Genomic DNA, 21,013 nt, shown 5'->3' on the forward strand with positions numbered 1-21,013 from the left:
CACTAACCCTCCGTCAACCCACTTGTTGACACGTAGGGAACACTTATGGGTTGATGTGGTTACCACCCAGTGTTGTAAATTACTTCCTGGCTTACGGGAATCCATTGGGTTTGTCACTTAGTGTAAAAGAAGAGTAATAAAAAGTGACAGGAAAGATGAGGGAAATAGGAAGAGAGGAGGGCAGACATAGAAAAAATATGATAAATGTAAAGGAAGAAGTAGGTAGCACTACATCAAGTAACGAGTGGATGATGGTCGCCACCACCTGCCACAAAGATAGGAGGGATCATGGCCATTATTTACAGTCTACGTATTTTAAGAGTAACCCAATAATTAAAATCTGGGTAATTCCCCAAGTGGTGTTAATTGTGCGTGTTGTAAATAATGATGATAATTTGTATTGGGCCGTGAGTACCCCTGAAATATATTTTGTAATTGGGGTGTTTGTAGTTGTAAGTTATGGTAGTTATTGTTATTATTAATATTATTATTATTATTATTATTATTATTGTTGTTATTATTAATATTATTATTATTATTGTTATTATTAATATTATTATTATTATTATTATTATTATTATGATGATGATGATGATGATATGATGATGATGATGATGATGATGATGATGATGATTATCATTAATATTTTATTATTATTATTATTGCGTTGTTTTCCTTGTCATTTTTTGTTATCCATCATCATCATCATCATCATCACGTTGTCCTTGTTCTTGTCTTTTTCTGTCATCTTTTTTGTCACCACCACCACCACCACCACCACCACCACCACCACCACATCACTAACCCCTGCCCCTTCTCTCTACCGCAGAACCACACTACCAGGCCGGTTCCACGAGCTGAACATTCACTACGGGGTGTTCCTGGGAGGCCTGGGAGACTTCACGGAGATCTTCCTTGGTCTCTTGGATAACTTTCGCGGATGTATGGACCAGGTTAGATGGCCTTAGTTTATGTTGGTCTAAATTTGCTGTCTCAGTCTTTATTGCTTTACTTTCCATACTTTATCTTGGGCACTCCTATCTGTCCTTATTGCTTACTTTATTTTCTTTACTTTATCTTGGTTTCTTTAATGTGTCTTTGTTTAAATTTGCTATCTGTCTTTATTGCTTGCTTTACTTTCTTTACTTTATCTTCTCTTCAATTTATCTTGGTCTAAATGTGCCATCTCTCCGTTTTTATTGCTTGCTTTACTCCCTTCACTTGGACGTGGCCTAATATTGCTGTCTCTTTAGCTTTATTACCTACCATACGCTTTAATTTACTTTCACCTCGGCTTTATTACTTGCTATCCTCTCGTCACTTCAACTTGGCCTAATATTGCTATCTCTTCGTCTTTATTACCTGCTTTACTCTCTTCATTCTTACTTGGACTGTTATTACTATCTTTCTGGCCTGATTACCTGACCGTAGATTAATGCTTGAATGTGGTACTAGTCACGAAGAAGTGCTGTGGAAAGAATGTAGAGCCGTAGTATCGTATTCTGCCGCCGAGCTACGGGAAATGAGCTGTAAAAGGGCAATACTCCCTGCCAAGTTGAGGTGAGCGAACTATAGCCGTATGTGTTCTAGGGCAAGATTGGGACTTAGAAGAAATTGACTGTCTTTATGGTCCACGTGCAGTTGATAGGTGAAAATTGCCTTTATTCTTTTCTCCTCCTCCTCCTCCTCTTCCTCCTCCTCCTCCTCCTCCTCTTCCTCCTCCTCCTCTTCCTCCTCCTCCTCCTCCTCCTCCTCTCCTTCTGTATGTTAGCAGAAGTAGTAGTAATAGTAGTAGTAGCAGCAGCAACAACAACAACAGTAGTAGTACCGGTAGTGGAAATGGTAGTACCAATAGTACCGAAAGTAGTAGTAGTAATAGTAGTAGCAGTAGTAGTAGTAGTACCGGTAGTAGAAGTATTAGTAAGTAGTAGTAGTAGTAGTAGGCCTACTAGAAGAAGAAGTAGTTGTAGTAGGAGTAGCAGTTGTAGTAGTATTAGTAGTAGTAGTAATTTGTCACCTGCTTACCTGTCACCCCCCCGTCCACAGGTGCTATACAATGGCCTGGACGTGCTGCGGGATGCACGGGAGGACAGCACGGCGGCGGACGTGTACGGCGTGGAGTGGCAGTGTTCCGACGAGTTTGACGCTGTTCCCGGGGCCGCCATTAGCTTCGTACGTCCCGGCGCCTACGTAGCATTTCAGGAGTCGTACCCTCGCACCGGCGGCTCCATCAGCATGCAGGTTAAAACGCAGTCCCAGCACGCCCTACTGCTCTACAACACGGGACCCCCCTCAAGGTAAGGAGTAGTCCATTGGTTATATACAGGTACAACGGTTTATTTATACAGTTTCGTCCTTTATTTATACAGTTACGTCGTTTATTTATACTTACGTCGTTTATTTCTACAGTTACGTCCTTTATTTCTACAGTTACGTCCTTTATTTTATAGAGTTACGTCCTTTATTTATACAGTTGTCCTTTATTTCTACAGTTACGTCCTTTATTTTATAGAGTTACGTCCTTTATTTCTACAGTTACGTCCTTTATTTATACAGTTACGTCCTTTATTCCTACAGTTACGTCCTTTATTTATAGTTACGTCCTTTATTTCTACAGTTACGTCCTTTATTTTATACAGTTACGTCCTTTATTTTATACAGTTACGTCCTTTATTTTATACAGTTACGTCCTTTATTTATACAGTTACGTCCTTTATTTTATAGTTACGTCCTTTATTTTATACAGTTACGTCCTTTATTTATACAGTTACGTCCTTTATTTTTACAGTTACGTCCTATATTTATACAGTTACTTCCTTTGTTTTATAGTCACAGCACGCCCTAGTCTCTATAACACAGGACCCCCCACAAGGTAAATCTCAGTTATTTTTTACTGCACATTCACATAACTTCATTTACAGCCTCAGTACTTCATTTGTCAGTCTTTTTTATTATATGCCTCATCCTCGGTCTCCCCCTCCCCCACATTAAAATTATTACAAAACAGTACCTTAAGTTTGTCAGGTAACAAAACGATTGCCACAGTCTCTCAAGAAAACACATTGTCTTCCCTCAGATCTGATTGCCACAGTCTGTCTTCCCTCAGGTCTGATTGCCACAGTCTGTCTTCCTTCAGATCTGATTGCCACAGTCTGTCTTCCCTCAGGTCTGATTGCCACAGTCTGTCTTCCCTCAGGTCTGATTGCCACAGTCTGATTGCCACAGTCTGTCTTCCCTCAGGTCTGATTGCCACAGTCTGTCTTCCCTCAGGTCTGATTGCCACAGTCTGTCTTCCTTCAGGTCTGATTGCCACAGTCTGTCTTCCTTCAGGTCTGATTGCCACAGTGTCTCTTTCCTCAGGTCTGATTGCCAGTGTCTCAAGAAAACACATTGTCTTCCCTCAGGTCTGATTGCCACAGTCTCTCTCTTCCCTCAAGTCTGATTGCCACAGTCTCTCTTCCCTCAGATCTGATTGTCACAGTCTCTCTCTTCCCTCAGTTCTGATTGCCAGTGTCTCAAGAAAACACTTTGTCTTCCCTCAGATCTGATTGCCCCAGAGTCTCTTTCCTCAGGTCTGATTGCCAGTGTCTCAAGAAAACACTTTGTCTTCCCTCAGATCTGATTGCCCCAGAGTCTCTTTCCTCAGGTCTGATTGCCAGTGTCTCAAGAAAGCACATTGTCTTCCCACAGATCTGACTTCATCGCCTTGGAGATCAACGACGGACACCCACGGCTGGTTCTGGACAAGGGCAACGGTGCCGTGAGTCTAAACAGGTCAGTGTCACGTGACTAGGTCAGTGTAGTGGCAGTGACCTAGACTGACCACTTCCTTATGTTCTGTTGTTCTTTATGTTATCCTGTTCTTTTTGTTTGTCCTTTGTGTTATTCTGTTCTTTATGTTATCCTGTTCTTTATGCTGTCCTGTTCTATATGTTATCCTGTCCTTTATGTTGTTCTCTTTATGTTATCCTGTCCTCTATGTTGTCCTGTTCTATATGTTATTCTGTCCTTTATGTAGTCCTGTTCTTTATGTTATCCTGTCCTTTATGCTGTCCTGTTCTTTATGTTATCCTGTCCTTTATGCTGTCCTGTTCTTTATGTTATCCTGTCCTTTATGCTGTCCTGTTCTTTATGTTATCCTGTCGTTTATGTAGTTCTGTTTATGTTATCCTGTCCTTTATGTAGTTCTGTTTATGTTATTCTGTCCTTTATATAGTTCTGTTTATGTTATTCTGTCCTTTATGTAGTTCTGTTTATGTTATTCTGTCCTTTATGTAGTTCTGTTTATGTTATTCTGTTCCTTATGCTGCCCTGTTCTTTATGTTATCCTGTCCTTTATATTGTCGTGTTCCTTGTTACTCTGCCCTTTATGCTGTCCTGTTCTTTATGTTATTCTGTTCTTTATGCTTCTTTGTTCATTATGTTATTCTGTTTTTTATGCAATCCTGTTATAATTCTGCGTGTGTCTGGAACTCGGCGCTAGCAAATCGTAAATATAAGAAACAATCCTGAGCAACTTTTTAAACGAGGACCGAGGAGCATCGTGTTTGGGTTTTTCTCTGCATTTATCTCTCTCAGGAAAATTTTGAGAGACGGGGGTGTGAACTGGGAGCAGGGCAGTGAAATGGCGGGGGACAGGGCGGCATGGAGGCTGTTTGTTTGTGGCCACCCCTTACCGGATTAAGGCATCTGGCAATAGATAGTTAGGTAGAAAAAATATGGCCCCAAAGTTTATGGAAATGCGCAGATTCCCAGACACTGATGGATCTTTTAAATTGCCGCCCCGCTCTATAAACATCCTCCACTGCACCATTTTGTAGAGTTTTAGAGTTGTAATAAATATCAAGAATATATTTAGGCTACCATCACACGGCGCCCTATACCGTAAATCGCAACTCTCCATCCTCTTTTCGAAATGCTTGGCGCTTGAACTGACTTGGTAATTATTTTGAGCAGAGTACTAATTATGGCGAGATAATTGAGCAGAGTATTAATTTGAGAGATAATTGAGCAGGGTGCTAATTTGAGTGAGATAATTGAGCAGAGAGGCTGCCAGAGATCGAGCAGCTTGGAGAGTCGACATTAGGTGACCAAGACCGACACATGGAAGCATCTTGGAGCCTTTATGAGTGAAGTGACGAGGACAATGGTAGAGCGACGAGGACGATGGCTGCCAGAGATCGAGCAGCGTGGAGAGCCGGCATTAGGTGTATAAATAACAATAGCAGACATACACCTACACAAGTACTTACTGAAGACTAGGATTATACATTTGCTTCAGTCTTTAAAATTAAGAAAAAAAAAACTGTAACGGTGTGTGTGTGTGTGTGTGTGTGTGTGTGTGTGTGTGTGTGTGTGTGTGTGTGTGTGTGTGTGTGTGTGTGTGTGTGTGTGTGTGTGTGTGTGTTTGATCAGGTAAACATCACGCCATCGGTACCTGAACTTCAGAAGATTACCAGGAAGTGGCAAGAAACAGCACTAAGACAATGTACAGGTGTGACGGGAAATAATTGAGGTCTTATTAGCGTCGCACCTCTTATTTCTTATTTATTAGTTTAGGTAAATTTCGTACATGTTCTGATAGCCTCTCATACACGCACACGTACAGGTATTACACACACACACACACACACACACACACACACACACACACACACACACACACACACACGGCTAAAATCGGTCAACCATTTCGTGACGGCTGTGTATCAATAAATTACACGTTATGTTATTTATTTATTTATTTATATTTATCGACAAGGAACAGTATTTTTTTTTTTTTTACTGGCTGTTGGAAACGTGGTGAAGGTTTGGAATTTTATCGTTTTATCCTGTGATGCTTATTTCATGTATTATTATTATTATTATTATTATTATTATTATTATTGTTATTATTACTGCCTTGCCTAGCTTTCCTCTCCTCTTCTTTCTTTTCTCTCCTCCACACTCCCCTCTTCATCCCCTAATTCCTCTCACCTCTGTCTCGTCCCTCCCTTCTCCCCTGTCTCTTCCCTCTCCTCCTCTCCCCACTCTCTTCCCTCCCCTCTCCTCCTCCCCTCCCCACTGTCTCTTCCCTGCTCTCTCCTCCTCCCCTCCTCACTGTCGCTTCCTTCTCCTCCCCTCCCCACTGTCTCTTCTCTCCGCTCTCCTCCTCCCCATGCTCTCTTCCCTTCCCTCCCCTTTCCTCCCCTCCCCACTGTGTCTTCCCTCCCCTCCCTCACCTCACACATAATAACAAGTGTAGCGATCAATTAGCCTCGCCATCTTTTAACACACAATTGTCGTAACGTACTTCAATGTGCTATTTTGTCCCCCAGTTTAATTTTCTTTTAGGTATATTGAACGTACGTGAACACCGTGCTGGAGTAATGGTGGCTCAGTGGTAGCGTGTTTGCCTGGCGATCTGCGTGTACCTGAGTTTACCTGCCGTATACTTAACCTCAAATGGCTAAATGTAGACCCGAATTCTTTTATTGTATTTTCCGGAGCACCACTGGTTATTATAGTTAGCCTGCATCCCACATTTTTCAGTGCAGGCAGCAACCATATAGGAAGGCTAAGCATGTTCCCTTTACTCACCTGCTTAAGAAATAGTCGTAAAAATTAGGGACCTGGCACTGCACTCAGCGGTTTAGTGATGAAGCATATGACACCCAGCCCCAGACAGATTTAAAGTCGATGATGGTGGTATACCCTCTGTGAACTTGTGTATTCCCAGCCTATTATTTCACACCACTTATGTAGACTCTGCCACACAGGACATGGCCAGTACAACACCATCACACGCATCATTTCTCAGTATAGACGCCCCTTACTCCTTCGTACTTTGCCAGCGTGGAAAAGAGTTAATTCTAACGTCACTCTCCCTCCGATAAGATACAGTACAACACCATCACACGCATCATTTCTCACTATAGACGCCCCTTCCTTCTCCATACTTGCCAGCGTGGAAAAGAGTTAATTCTAAGCGTCACCCTCCCTCCGATAAGATCCGTCTTAGCAGCGGACCACGTATAGGCTTGTAGTTATAATTCATTGTGTTGATATGTGCCATCCTGGGCTTTTGTAGCGAGAGATGAAAACCATAAATAATTTTCATCTAGTTTTAGGTGCATAAGTTCCTAGCACAGCCACTAAATCTGACACATTTTGAGATTTCGTTTATATATGAGTGAATTATGTTCAATCTTTCCTTAGGCTGAGATCCGCTATTAGTTGACCAAGACCGTCTCATGGAGCCTTCATAAACGAACGAGCGTCATCAGATTCAACAGATTAAGGCCACTTGTACAGTTGGCAACATATAAACCTGGGACAGCATCAGTGGGTAGCAGAGATCGAGCATTTGGTACCCTTGACAGCCTTGGCATAATCACTTGTTTGTTGGTGGCGCTGACATGATTGAACAGAGGTGTCGGATAGTAGTTGAAATGACCAAATACCTGTGATGCATGAACGTTGGAAATCGTAGCTAGACCTCCACATCACATTAGCACTGTCGCAGGTTCGTGTGTTGTTACCTTTACCTGCTCGTCACCGTAGTATCATGTTACGCAAACCTCTTCACGTAATCACCTGTCCATTACCCTCTAACAGCCCTAATACTTCACATACACCACACCAAGAACAGGTCGATTAATATGTTTGTGTTTTAAAAGTACGTCCTTGTTATAGTATGCTAATTTTTCCTCGAGTTTCATGGATAAATTTATAGTTATTAGCCGAGAACCCAGCACCCCCTGACATGTAGCTAGTGTTCTGCTCTGCGTTGATGAAGCCAGTGATGAAAATATAGCAGCAGTCATCAAAACAGCCGCTTGACTCCGAGATTTATGTGATTGTGTGTGTGTGTGGATGCAGCTGTGTTGGCGTGATGCGAGATGGGAGTGTTGTTGTGTGATTGTGTGGGTGTGTGATGAGTGTTGGTGTAGATTTGTGTGTGTGTGTGTGTGTGTGTGTGTGTGTGTGTGTGTGTAATGAGTGTTGTGTGATAGTGTGGGTGTGTGATGAGTGTTGGTGTAGATTTGTGGGTGTGTGTAGTGAGTGTTATGTGATTGTGTGGGTGTGTGTTGAGTGTTCGTGTAGATTTGTGGGTGTGTAGTGAGTTGTGTGATTGTGTGGGTGTGTGATGAGTGTTGGTGTAGATTTGTGTGTGTGTGTGTGTAGTGAGTGTTGTTGTGTGATTCTGTGGGTGTGTGATGAGTGTTGGTGTAGATGTGTGTGTGTGTGTGTAGTGAGTGTTGTGTGATTGTGTGAGTGTGTGATGAGTGTTGGTGTAGATTTGTGTGTGTGTGTGTGTGTGGTTGGGTAGGTGTTCAGTGTTCGGATAATGTGTGTGTGTGTGTGTGTGTGTGTGTGTGTGTGTGTGTGTGTGTGTGTGTGTGTGTGTGTGTGTGAGTGAGTGTGTTGTTATGAGGCGTTGCGGTGCGTGTGGGATGGGCGTTGTGCTACATCATTCATACTTTATGAGGCGAGTGTGGTGGCTTTGTTATCTGTATGGGTGGGTGTGACCTCCATATTAAAACAGAGAAGCAAAACTGAAGCAAGCCCCTAATTATGCTTGTAAATTATAAAACACAGGTGATAAATTTCAAAGCAGGTGAGAATGGATGAAAATTAGGTGGTATTACCCTTCACATTGATCAAAGGTAAGGTGTTTTTTTAAATGTATCATGTGTGGAGGGGGAGAGAGAGAGAGAGAGAGAGAGAGAGAGAGAGAGAGAGAGAGAGAGAGAGAGAGAGAGAGAGAGATGAGTGTTTACCATCCTCTTCGCAATATGAGGTTCAATTTAATGTCCTCAAGAGCGTGAGTGGTGAGTGTGTTTGTGAGTGGTGGATGAGTGAGTGGGTTGGAGGTGAGGGCATAGATGGTTATTGTTTGGGTGAGTGTTCTGTCATTGCTGTATTGCTGTATTTCATCATCAACATCATCATCATCATCATCATCGTCGTCGTCTTCGTCATCATCATCATCATCATTATTTTCCTCCTCCTTCCTCCTCCTCCTCCTCCTCCTCATCATCATCATCATCATCATCATCATCATCATCATCATCACCCCGTTTTTCCACCCAAGGATGAGGTGAAAGAGGGGTCATAGAACAAGACAGATGCTGATGAAGGTAGACTAATCACCATCATACCTTACATACCTTAAATATTACCTTCTTCTCCTTAATTACCTTATCTTTCGGAAATGAGGGAATGTAATTATTATCCTAGAATAGAAACGCACAGTGTTGTTTTGTAAGTAACTTCGTAATAACTTCATATATATATATTTTTTAAAGAGATGAATATAATAAAATAATTCGTGGAGATGAAGGATGGATTTGGCGTTTACCTCCCCGTGATGATGATGATGGTGATGATGATGATGGTGATGATGATGATGATGATGATGATGGTGATGGTGATGATGATGATGATGATGGTGTTGATGATGATGATGGTGTTGATGATGATGGTGTACCTCTTCCTTAGCTAACTAATTCTGCCTATTACGGCTTGTCATTCGCCTGTGGAAGGAAAGGAAGTCGATAATATTTACATACCTTAGCACATACTCCAGTACATAATCCACATCTTTCTTAAATAACTGGAAACATGTCTGATCTTTGAAGGAGACTGTGGTAGAACTCTTGCTCGTTATTACTGAAGTGTTGACTGTGGTAGAAACTTCACTCGTTATTACTGAAGTGTTGACTGTGGTTGACACTTTACTCGTCATTACTGAAGTGTTGACTGTGGTAGATTTCTTGCTCGTTACTACTAAAAAGTATCGTGGATCTTATTGAACGACATAATTCCACACATCCCTTAGATCAGGTGGCGTGGGATTATCTGTTGCACATAGTTATTAGTAAAGTAAATGAGGGAGTTCTTAGTATAGGAAGTGGGGAAGAGATAGTGAAGTAGTGCAGTCCCTCACGGCCCATCCCTTTCTGTACAGACAAAGCCCTTGGGAGCTATGAGGTATCCTGCATGTAGACTAAATTGAGAGAGAGAGAGAGAGAGAGAGAGAGAGAGAGAGAGAGAGAGAGAGAGAGAGAGAGAGAGAGAGAGAGTATCATGTTTGAGGTAATAGAGGTGAATTTGGTGGTCTAGGTGTAAAGAATAACCCTATGTTAATCCAGTGTTAGGAAGTGTAATGGCATGGAAAGCACTGGAGCATCACCTAGCTGCGGAGAACAGAAATTGGACCGATAAAAATAAATAAATAGATAAATAGATAACAAATAGGTAGATAAAAAATAATAAATGAATACTCAGGCAGTCGACCGGTGATTCATGATTTGCGTTTTGAAATTCCTCCCTTTTTTATACACGGTTGTTTTTGCTATTCATTTGAGCGACTTGAAGATTTAGTTTCTGTCTATCTCTATCTATATCTGTCCACCCTTTATCTATCATCTATCTACCACTTATCTATCTATCCCCCAGCTATCTCTCTCATCCAAGCCGCGGGATAAAACAGCACGATAAGCGCTATCAGCAAACACACAGACGTAAAACACGGCCGTAAAATATCGCATCCAGGGTACTTCCGCCGCTGGACACCCCGCTGGCGTAACTCGGCCAGTAAAGCAAGATTACTAGTTTTATTGGATGGGGGTCCGTGTGTTGATCTGAAGTAGCTAACCTTATTATTACCTACGTGTCTGTTTATCTATCTATCCATCTATCTGTCTGCCTATCTATCTGTCTATATATCTGTCTATGTCGGCCAGTAAAGGAATATTACTAATTTTATTGGATGAGGGTCCGTGTGTTGATCCGTAATAGCCGACCTTTTTATTACCTATGCGTCTGTTTATCTATCTATCTGTCTGTCTGTCTGTCTATCTCTCTATTTATCTATCTGTCTATCTGTCTGGCTCCCCTCCCTCCAGCTCACACCATTCTCATTCATATACCTCTCTGCTCCATCCCTCCACACCCTCTCTCTTCCACTCCATCCCTCCACACCCTCTCTCTTCCACTCCATCCCTCCACATCCTCGGCCTCCCACTCCCTCTCCTTTTTTCTATCGATAATATGCCCGACGGAGGTAGAGTTAGGGATATGTTACACTGAGGCTGGACTTCCGTAAGGGCATCATAACGTATTTTTCTTACCGATTTATTCCCTGTGTTACACCTCCGTATCCCTTTATGTGTCGCTGATGCAGAGTGCTATTAAAACAGTATAAGTAGCATGCAAGACAGTGTTAAGGCGTGTGATGTATAAATAAATCGCTAAGGGAGGGGTGTCACGCTTAAGGTGTATGATGTATAAATAAATCGGTAAGGGAGGGGTGCCACGATGAAGGTGTATGATGTATAAATAAATCGCTGAGGAAGATCTTTTACGAAACCCACCATGTCAAAAAAAAAAAAAAACTATTGCCATTATACCAGTCCTATATGAGAGAGAGAGAGAGAGAGAGAGAGAGAGAGAGAGAGAGAGAGAGAGAGAGAGAGAGAGAATCACTGTGGACGGGACGGTGTGTGTTAGCGCCGGAGTGGTGGCATAAGAAGGTGTACACATGTAGGAAGATACCCAGAGTCACACACACACACACACACACACACACACACACACACACACACACACACACAATGCAAGGAGCGTGTCTGAATGAAAATATTACTTTTGATATTGAGAATTAGTCCAATACATTTTTAAAAAGAGTGAAAGTTTATCGAAAATGGAGTAAGTGGAGAGGAAAGCGGGAAAGAATAATAAAAATGGGATGTGGAGGAAGACAGTGACGCGCTGACGAAGCAGGAGGAGGAAGAGAAGGATATTGGAGAAGGAATTGTGGAGGGAGATGGACCCCGAGAAAGTGAGGGAGTACAGGGAGGGTGAGGGAGGCAAGGTGAGGGAGAGATGAAGGGAGGGAGGGAGAAAGGGCCCCGAGAAAGTGAGGGAGGGAGTACAGGGAGGATGAGGGAGGCAAAGTGAGGGAGAGATGGAGGGAGAATCGTGGAGGAGGGAGGGAGGAGGGCCCCGAGAAAGTGAGGGAGGACAGGGAGGATGAGGGAGGCAAGGTGAGGGAGAGAGGGAGGGAGAACAGTGGACGAGGTAGGGAAGAAGTGCCCCGAAAGTGAGGGAGGGAGTACAGGGAGGATGAGGGAGCGATGGAGGGAGAATCGTGGAGGAGGGAGGGGGGGAGGGAGTGATGGAGGGTGAGGTGAGGGAGAGAGTAGTGAGAGGGCGGTAGGCGTAAGGAAAGTGGCGGAGGGAGTGAGGGAGGGAGGAATGATGGGGGAGGGAGAGAGGAGGGAAGGGGGAGGGAGGGAGGGAGACGGTGCCCTTCCTGCCTCGTTCCCTCCCTGGCCTTGTTCCGGGATGTCACCTAAGGGAAAAGGACCACCATATTTGTTTCCCTTACTCAGCTGGTCCGGGTCCCGTTCGGCGCCTCCTCTTGTATTTTTTATTATTTATTTTTTTCTGAAGCATTTCCATCTTCTAAAACGTACAGTCGGTGTCAAAAATTGTGTCTACTGTTTCACCATCCCACACGTACAGTTGGGGTCATAAATTATGTCTCCTATTTATCCATTTTACACGTAGGGCTTGATCGTCTTTTTCCTCTCAGACGCTTCGTGTAAAGACGGAAATACTGAACAAGGCGCTGTATTGTCACGTAAGGAAGCTCCCTAACACCTTTTCCTGAGTGATTTATTCTGCATACTACACTGTCCAAGGCGCGTATTGTTGTCGCGTAAGGAAGCTCCCTAACACCTTTTCCTAAGTGATTTATTATGCTTAGTACACTGTCCAAGGCGCGTATTGTTGTCGCGTAAGGAAGCTCCCTAGCACCTTTTTCTTAAGTGATTTATTATGCTTATTAAATTGTCCAAGGCCCGTAATGTCGCATGAGGAAGCTCCCAAACACCTTTTCTGAAGTGATTTATTCTGCTTACTACGCCCTGTTGTCTTCCTCTGTGTTACATATATCTATCTGTCGCCATTCTCCGCATAAACTACAAAAGGATACCAGCCACCCATATCCAAAAATAAATCGCTAAAGAAGAGTTGTTAGGGAACCTTCTCCGACCAGAATACGGGCCCAAGTCACTCTCAGCTTGAGAATATTAGCCAGCAGAGGAAAATGAATTGGTAACTGACAGACATCCAGGGAAAAAGTGTCTAAAGCTCATATGTTTCAAACTTAGCACAAATATTTTAAACTTAGCGCAAATATTTGTAACTTAGCGCAAATATTTTTAACATCCCAAATATTTCAAACAGCTCAAATATTTTAAACTTAGCGCAGATATTTTAAACTTAGCGCAAATATTTTAAACTTAGCGTGGTTATCGCACCAGTATTTCATAGATTTTGCACATGAAAGTACTCTAGCTACCCGTCCCCGCCCCGGAGGAGTTTGGGGCTCACCCCCTAGTTAGCGGTATATGGGTCAGTGTCAGGTGGGTCGGGCCTAAAATTTCAGATAAAATCGTCAATTTTCACCCGATTTACTCCAAATTTGAAATGTGACATCTTTGACTAGATATCTTGTTGTGTTTATACGTCAGCACTAAAATGACTGCCGGGGACGTGTTTGCTGTGCCTTGGCACCGTTTCTTGTTTACATTAGTTTACAGACAATTACACGAAATAGAGTACAAATTTGTATACAGCTACAGTGATGAAGTACTCTAGCGTACAGACAGTTACACTGAACGGAGTACTGATTTGTGTACAATTACTGTGATAATCTTGGATATTTTGAGAGACGAGACTAAAACGAGAAGAAAGAGGACGGATTTGAGAGAGAGAGAGAGAGAGAGAGAGAGAGAGAGAGAGAGAGAGAGAGAGAGAGAGAGAGAGATGTGCGTGACGTCTTTGGCAGCGTCTGTGAATAGGTAACCAGGGTCAGTCAAGGTTAGTGTGGTGTGTGTGTGTGTGTGTGTGTGTGTGTGTGTGTGTGTGAGAGAGAGAGAGAGAGAGAGAGAGAGAGAGAGAGAGAGAGAGAGAGGAGGGGCCTGTTATTAGTCCTGTATTACACTGACAGCCACAGGGACATCACAGACTTTTTTCTCACCCTGTTACAGAACCGCCCATACCAGCCTCTCACACCACACCACACCATACCATACCACCCTCCCACACCACACCATATCACCCTCTCACAGCATACCATTCCACTTTATCTCACCACACCATACCACCCTATCACACCACACCATACCACCCTATCACACCACACCATACCACCCTGTCACACCACACCATACCACCCTGTCACACCACACCATACCACCCTCCCACACCACACCATACTACCCTCCCCCACATCATTCCACCCTCCCACACAACACCATACCATACCATCCTCTCACACAACACCATACCACACTTCCACACCACACCATACCACCCTCTCACACCACACAGTACCACCCTCTCACACCACACCATACCACCCTCTCACACCACACAGTACCACCCTCTCACACCACACCATACCACCCTCTCACACCACACCATACCACCCTCTCACACCACACCATACCACCCTCTCACCACACAGTACCACCCTCTCACACCACACCATACCACCCTCTAACACCACACCATACCACCCTCTCACACCACACAGTATCACCCTCTCACACCACACCATACCACCCGCTCACACCACACCATCCAACCCACCCACACCACACCGCATCACCCTCTCACACCACGCCACACAACACCAAGGGCAGTAACTGAAGGGCCCCGAAGCTCCCGCATACGTATTTGTTCCATAAGCAGTTCATTGCATTCTTTCCTCTTAATTTTTTCGTTTTTGCTCGTAACTTATTAAAATCTTAAGTATTATCAAAGAAATACCAATCTGTCTTAAAGATGTTGTTGGCTTCTTTACAGCTCGTCCTTCAAGGGTGACTCTCTCTCTCTCTCTCTCTCTCTCTCTCTCTCTCTCTCTCCAGTGATGTCCTGATTAACACGCCTTTCTCAGTATCTGCTGCCTCTCTTCCTCCAGCCCATGACCTTGCTACCACCACCACCACATTCATACCACTACCACATACCACCACCACTACCACAGTCATACCACCGCCACTACCACATACCACCACCACTACCACATCACCCCCTGTTTCACCTCCCCCACTGACCCCTCCACCACAACATCCTATTGTTTATTTACTAGCTTGTGTCTGTACCCCACTTGTTATCCTTGGTGTGTGTGTGTGTGTGTGTGTGTGTGTGTGTGTGTGTGTGTGTGTGTGTGTGTGTGTGTGTGTGTGTGTGTGTGTGTTTCAGTGGCAGTCAGTGGAGCTCCAGTCATATCAAGGGCGTCCCCGACACACAAAGCTAGTACCATACCAACCGATCCACCGAGTCACAAGAGACAAGCTTACATAGTCCACACTCCCTTGACACATCCAAAACCCTTTAAACTTCGCCACTATACTCTTTTCATTTTAACTTGGCCAAAATTTACCATCTACCCGTCTGGAATACTGAGTTGTGACAATAGATTAACGCAAAAATATGGTGCTGGTCACGAAGAAGTGCTGTAGAAAAGATATAGAGTGGTAGTACAAGTAGTGTCTTTTTCTGCCATTGTGCTACGTGAAATAAGTTACAGGAGGACGAAAATTCAGGCCAAGTTAAGGTGAAAAGAGTATGTTTCCCGCCTTCTACCTCCCTCGCGTTATCTTTTTCCTGTTCCATTTTCTCTGTATTTTCCCTCCTCCTCCTCCTCCTCCTCCTCCTGTCATCCCATCCCTCTTCCATTTTTTCTGTATTTTCCCTCCTCCTCCTCCTCCTCTTCCTCCTCGTCCTCCTCCTTGTCCTCGTCCTCCTCCTCCTCCTCCTCCTCCTCCGCGCCAAGTTCCGTATCGCCCATCACTTCCGCCTCATTTACCGGAGACTCTTTTTTTCCACTGTCACACACACTTCAAAAATCTTCCAACTTTCAATATACTGCCTGGCGTGAAAATTGAGGAGGGGAGTGGAAAATAAATAAGAATAATATCGTCGGAGGGCTTGAAAATTATAATGGACAGAGAGTGTTAAGTTGGTGGTGTAGACTGAGGATTCCGGGAGCTTTATGTGGTGTGTGAATGAATGTGTGGCCCATTTCATTTGGAAGACTTGCTATTTTTCCTTCTGTTAGGTTTTTCTTGTTCTTTGACCTCCTCCCTTTTCCTCCCTTTTCCTCCTTCTCGTCCTCCTCCTCCTCCTCCTCCTCCTCTTCTTCTTCCTTCTCCTCCTCTTCTTCCTCCTCCCATTTATAGGTGAAAAAGAGGTCTGGATGATGGTGATGATGATGGTGATGATGTTGATGATTAAGATGATGATAATAAAGATGATGATGATGATGATGATGATAACGATGATTAAGTTGATGATGATAATAATGACGATGATGATGATGATGATGGTGAAGATAACGATGATTAAGATGGTGATAATACTGATGATGATAATGGTGATGATGATAATTATGATAACGATGAGTAAGATGATGATAATAATGATGATGATGATGATGATACTAATAATGATAAATAAATAAAAATGAAGGCAGCGTTTATAGCCAGATAGCAGTTAACCAAAATATCCAATAATATACGTTATAGTGTAATTTGAAGCTACAATCCTGCCTCAAATCTAGTACTGTAGTCCTTTGAAATCCTCACTGAATTATATGCTGGGTTGAATCTCATGACACAGACTTGCCAGGAATAGTATACCCTGATATCCTCACTGCTCCTGCCTCAAAGAGATGCTCTAATATTCGCGACATGTCAACAAATAATACCGCCTTACCTGCCCACGCCTCATCTCACCTCACCTCACCTCACCTCACCTCACCTCACCTCACCTCGCCGTACCTCACTGCCTCACCTCACCTCACCTCGCAGCCTCACCTCACCTTGCCACACCTCACTGCCTCACCTCATCTCACCTTCTCTAACCTCTCACCTCATCTCACTTCACCTCACCTCACTGTCTCACCTTCTCGCCTCACCTCACCTCACCTCACTTCGCCACACCTACACAACCCGAAATGTCCAGGTGGAAACTAAAGTGCGTGTATCGTTCCACTGCCTCTGCATCACATTTTATTTTTTTAATGTGGGGTCCACCGTCCACTCACTTGATGTAGATTTTCCATAAAATGACTGAACCGTGTGTAACATCTTTTATGTATTTATTTATTTTTAACACCCGTGGTAATGGTAGCAAGAACAGGGATGTGTCTTAGTGTGTATTGACAATATAACTCAAAGTTTTGACACGATTATCAAAAAAATGGTGGAAAGGTTGAGGGTCAGGCAAAGGGTTGACCTAATTTGGGGGAGACTGTAAGTGAAAGTTCAATAGTCGTATTCTAATTGACTTTGGATTTCGTAGCACCTCATTCTTACTTATTTATTCTGCTCAGTACTCCTTAATATCCTCCTATATGCGGTTGATGCAAACTGTTGATTAAAAAATATATAAAACAAACAACAGAATTTTAAGGCTGGGTGTGCAAAATAAATCTTTAAGAAAAAGGTGGTACGAAGAACACGGCCTGCAGTCACACGCTGTCCTGAAATAACACGTAAAGGATTGTAAATAGTGAGTCGCAGTACCATCTTTTTCGGCCGATGGAGTGTGTGTAAAATAAATCACTAAGGAAAAGCCGCTACGGATATGAAGAAAGATGCTATTCCTTTTATAACACGGCCTTCAGTGTCTGTCTGTCTTGGAATAACACGTAAAGGAATGGAAATATTGGGTTCCCGTCATGTACAGGGAGAAACAATTTTTTTTTTTTTTTTAAGTCTGACGAATACATAGCGGAAAAATCGAAGCATCTGAAATATACATAGAAAAGATGGTTTTTTTCAGTGTATTTCGTTAGTTGTCATTATTCTTCAGACGGAACGGGGAAAATACATGTTTCTCTAATGAATGTACCATCTTTTTCCGCCGCGAGAGAGTGTTAATAACTTAAGCCATATTTACACCTCAGTGATCGAGCGTGGGGAGGGTAAATGACTCCCCTCCCTCCCCCCCCTCCCCCTCGTGTGTAATGGCGGTAGAGGAGGTAAGATATGGTCCGGAAATTTAATCAAGGCAACTGATAAGGGATAAGTGTGATTTCAGGGACCGTATGAGCTTAATGAAGTTAGGGGAGGGAATGGCTGGGTCTGACCACCTCACGCACGCACTGGTGGACGGTGGTACTGCTTGGTGGAGTTTGTGTTGCTCTGTGTTAATGAAGAAATAAATGAATAAATAAATAAAGATAAATAAATAAAGGTGAATAAATAAGAATAAAGAACGCATTTTATATAAACTTGAATTACCGCCATTACGCTATAAATGTGGCTTTGAGTGCTGTGAAAACGAAAGATACCGTAATTATCACTGTTTTATAATTATTGCCGACTTTATGTTAAAAAAAAGAAAGAAACAAAGGGTGGAAGCCTGTAAAAAGTTATCGTTTCCAGGGAGAAAGTGAAGAAAAGTGAACGAAAATCAAGATCCTTTCATTCCGAGATGCCTGGAAACGACTGGAAGTGATAGACAGGAAAATACAGACTGAAAAAGACCGTTCCAGAGCTGACCAGTAGCATAAATTAAGAACAAAAAGGGGGATAAAATAAGCTGTTTGATGTAGCGATACCTGGAGCAAAAGTAGTACAGTAGGTAGGGAGAAAGAAGCGCTGTGGCGAAAAGAGAGAGGGTAATGGGAGTCAGGAAGGGTTGGGAGTTAATGGGAGGAAACGCCTTTTGACTCCACCCTGCATAGAAGAGCCGTACTCCACACAGGGGTGAATAAGGCTGCTCAGAGTATTAGAGAGAGAGAGAGAGAGAGAGAGAGAGAACTAAGGGATCTGCTCAGCACACTCAATTTCAGGGAAATGAATTTTTAAAGGAAGTAATATGATCTTTCCATTGTGGGTCCGGAGAGAGAGAGAGAGAGAGAGAGAGAGAGAGAGAGAGAGAGAGAGAGAGAGAGAGAGAGAGAAAGAGAATGAGAGTCTTTGGAGACTTCATATTACACCTCGTACATATTCGATTATTTTTTTTATTTTTAAGATAGATAGATAGATAGATAGATAGATAGAGAGAGAGAGAGAGAGAGAGAGAGAGAGAGAGAGAGAAACACCAACGTCTCCATATCACAGTTTTACACCCAACCATACAAGAGAGAGAGAGAGAGAAACACCAACGTCTCCCATATCACAGTTTTACACCCAAGGAGAGAGAGCGAGAGAGAGAGAGGAACACAAGTCTCCCGTATCAGGCTCAACACCCAACCATACAAGAGAGAGAGAGAGAGAGAGAGAGAGAGAGAGAGTACACTGAGGGTCGTTGGAGACTTCATACTACGTCTTGTACATCTTTATTTATTTATTTATTTATTTATTTATTTTTTGAGAGAGAGAGAGAGAGAGAGAGAGAGGATGTGACATATCAGGCGAACTTTTGATCGTAATGGTACATGGAATCGCTATTGAGCCGAATATTTATGGACTGGGTACGTAATATTCTGAGAAATTTATATGGTTCTCAGGATCACAATACTGGGTGTCGAAATTCATCGCTCACTCTCTCGTAATTTAGCGTAATGAATTGGATCAGAATATTCATCATGGGTTTTACGGAGGTCGGTGTAAGGGAGAAAGTGAAGAGGCTACAGGTGACTATTTACGGCCACTCCAGCCAGGTAATTAATCACAGGTGAGCTTCCTGGAACACACCTGGTGGCCCCGAATAGCGTTTTTTTAATTAATGGATGTCAGATCAATGGGTACGTTTTGTGATTAGGTGTAGGGCCTGGTACGGGAGACGTGTGTTCCTCTCTCTCTCTCTCTCTCTCTCTCGTTACAGCATCCCCATTCCCATTTCTGACTTTCCCAGGAGAAACAGGTGGCAAATGAAGGCGCTCACCATCCATTCACTCGATGTTGCGCTGCCTCCAGGTGACTCCACATTGAGGGAGAAGGCAGTAGCGCCAGTCGAACAGGGCAGTCGACGCTCAGAGGATTAGAAAAAAGGGAGAGAGGAGAATTAGGGCTCTTGTATCATCAGTCAGACCCCACCTCCTGACCATCCTCATTTATTGATCTTATTTCAGTGTTCTGGGAATACTGAGAGTAGTACACCCTGCTCTCACAAACACCTTCATGTACACCTAATTGCATGCACATTACACAGTCTAATCATGTACTTTCATATAGCACAGTACCAAAGACCAAGTACTTGCATATTACACGTTACACTCTTCAGCTCTAAGGAAAAAGAACCTAAGGAGGGGAAAAAGAACCTAAGGAGAGAAAAAGAACCTAAGGAGGGGAAAAAGAATCTAAGGAGGGGAAAAAGAACCTAAGGAGGGGAAAGAGAACCTAAGGAGGGGAAAAAAGAACCTAAAGAGGGAAAAAAAAGAACCTAAGGAGGGGAAAAAGAACCTAAAGAAGGGGAAAAAGAACCTAAGGATGGGGAAAAAGAACCTAAGGAGGGGGAAAAAGAACCCAGGGAGGGCGAAAAATCTTGCAGTTCTGCAGTTCGTTCTTTTTCCATTGAAGGCACACCATGAACCACTTCAGTACGATGACCTACTATGTATTTGACTCTCGCTACCCTCAGACTTGTGTACAGGGTGGTACGTAGATAGCGCTTCCCTAGTCACTCACTGGCCGTATCTTGTGTGTTGTGGAGACGGCTCAGACTGCTGGTGTGGGTGGGTGTGGCAGTGTGGGTGGGCAAGGAATAAGTGATGCAGGGTAGACATAGATAACAGCACACAAGAAACGGAAGAGGGACGTTGAATGTGGGTCATGGCTACTACTACTACTACTACTACTACTACTACTACTACTACTACGACTACTACTACTACTACTACTACTACTTTTACTGCTACTGCTACTACACTACTACTACTGTGCTACTACTACACTACTACTACTACTACTACCACCATTACTACTACTACCACTTCTACTACCACTACTACTACTACTGCTACTACTACTACTACTACTACTACTACCACCGACAT

At 43.3% G+C, this 21,013-nt stretch overlaps 1 protein-coding gene across 1 annotated transcript in view; it reads left to right on the plus strand.

The window, feature by feature from the left end:
* The window catches only part of kon (chondroitin sulfate proteoglycan 4-like protein), a 149,276-nt gene that overhangs the window by 82,638 nt on the left and 45,625 nt on the right, over positions 1 to 21,013 (plus strand). Inside the window, exons 4-6 of the mRNA XM_080284005.1 lie at positions 830 to 953; positions 2,047 to 2,297; positions 3,691 to 3,774. Coding sequence (XP_080140131.1) covers positions 830 to 953; positions 2,047 to 2,297; positions 3,691 to 3,774 — 459 coding nt within the window. The remainder of the gene's footprint in view (positions 1 to 829; positions 954 to 2,046; positions 2,298 to 3,690; positions 3,775 to 21,013) is intronic.

This window comes from Coenobita brevimanus, chromosome 99, assembly GCF_032717465.1.
Source record: "Coenobita brevimanus isolate Jiangsu-jjx chromosome 99, ASM3271746v2, whole genome shotgun sequence".
NCBI lineage: Eukaryota > Metazoa > Arthropoda > Malacostraca > Decapoda > Coenobitidae > Coenobita > Coenobita brevimanus.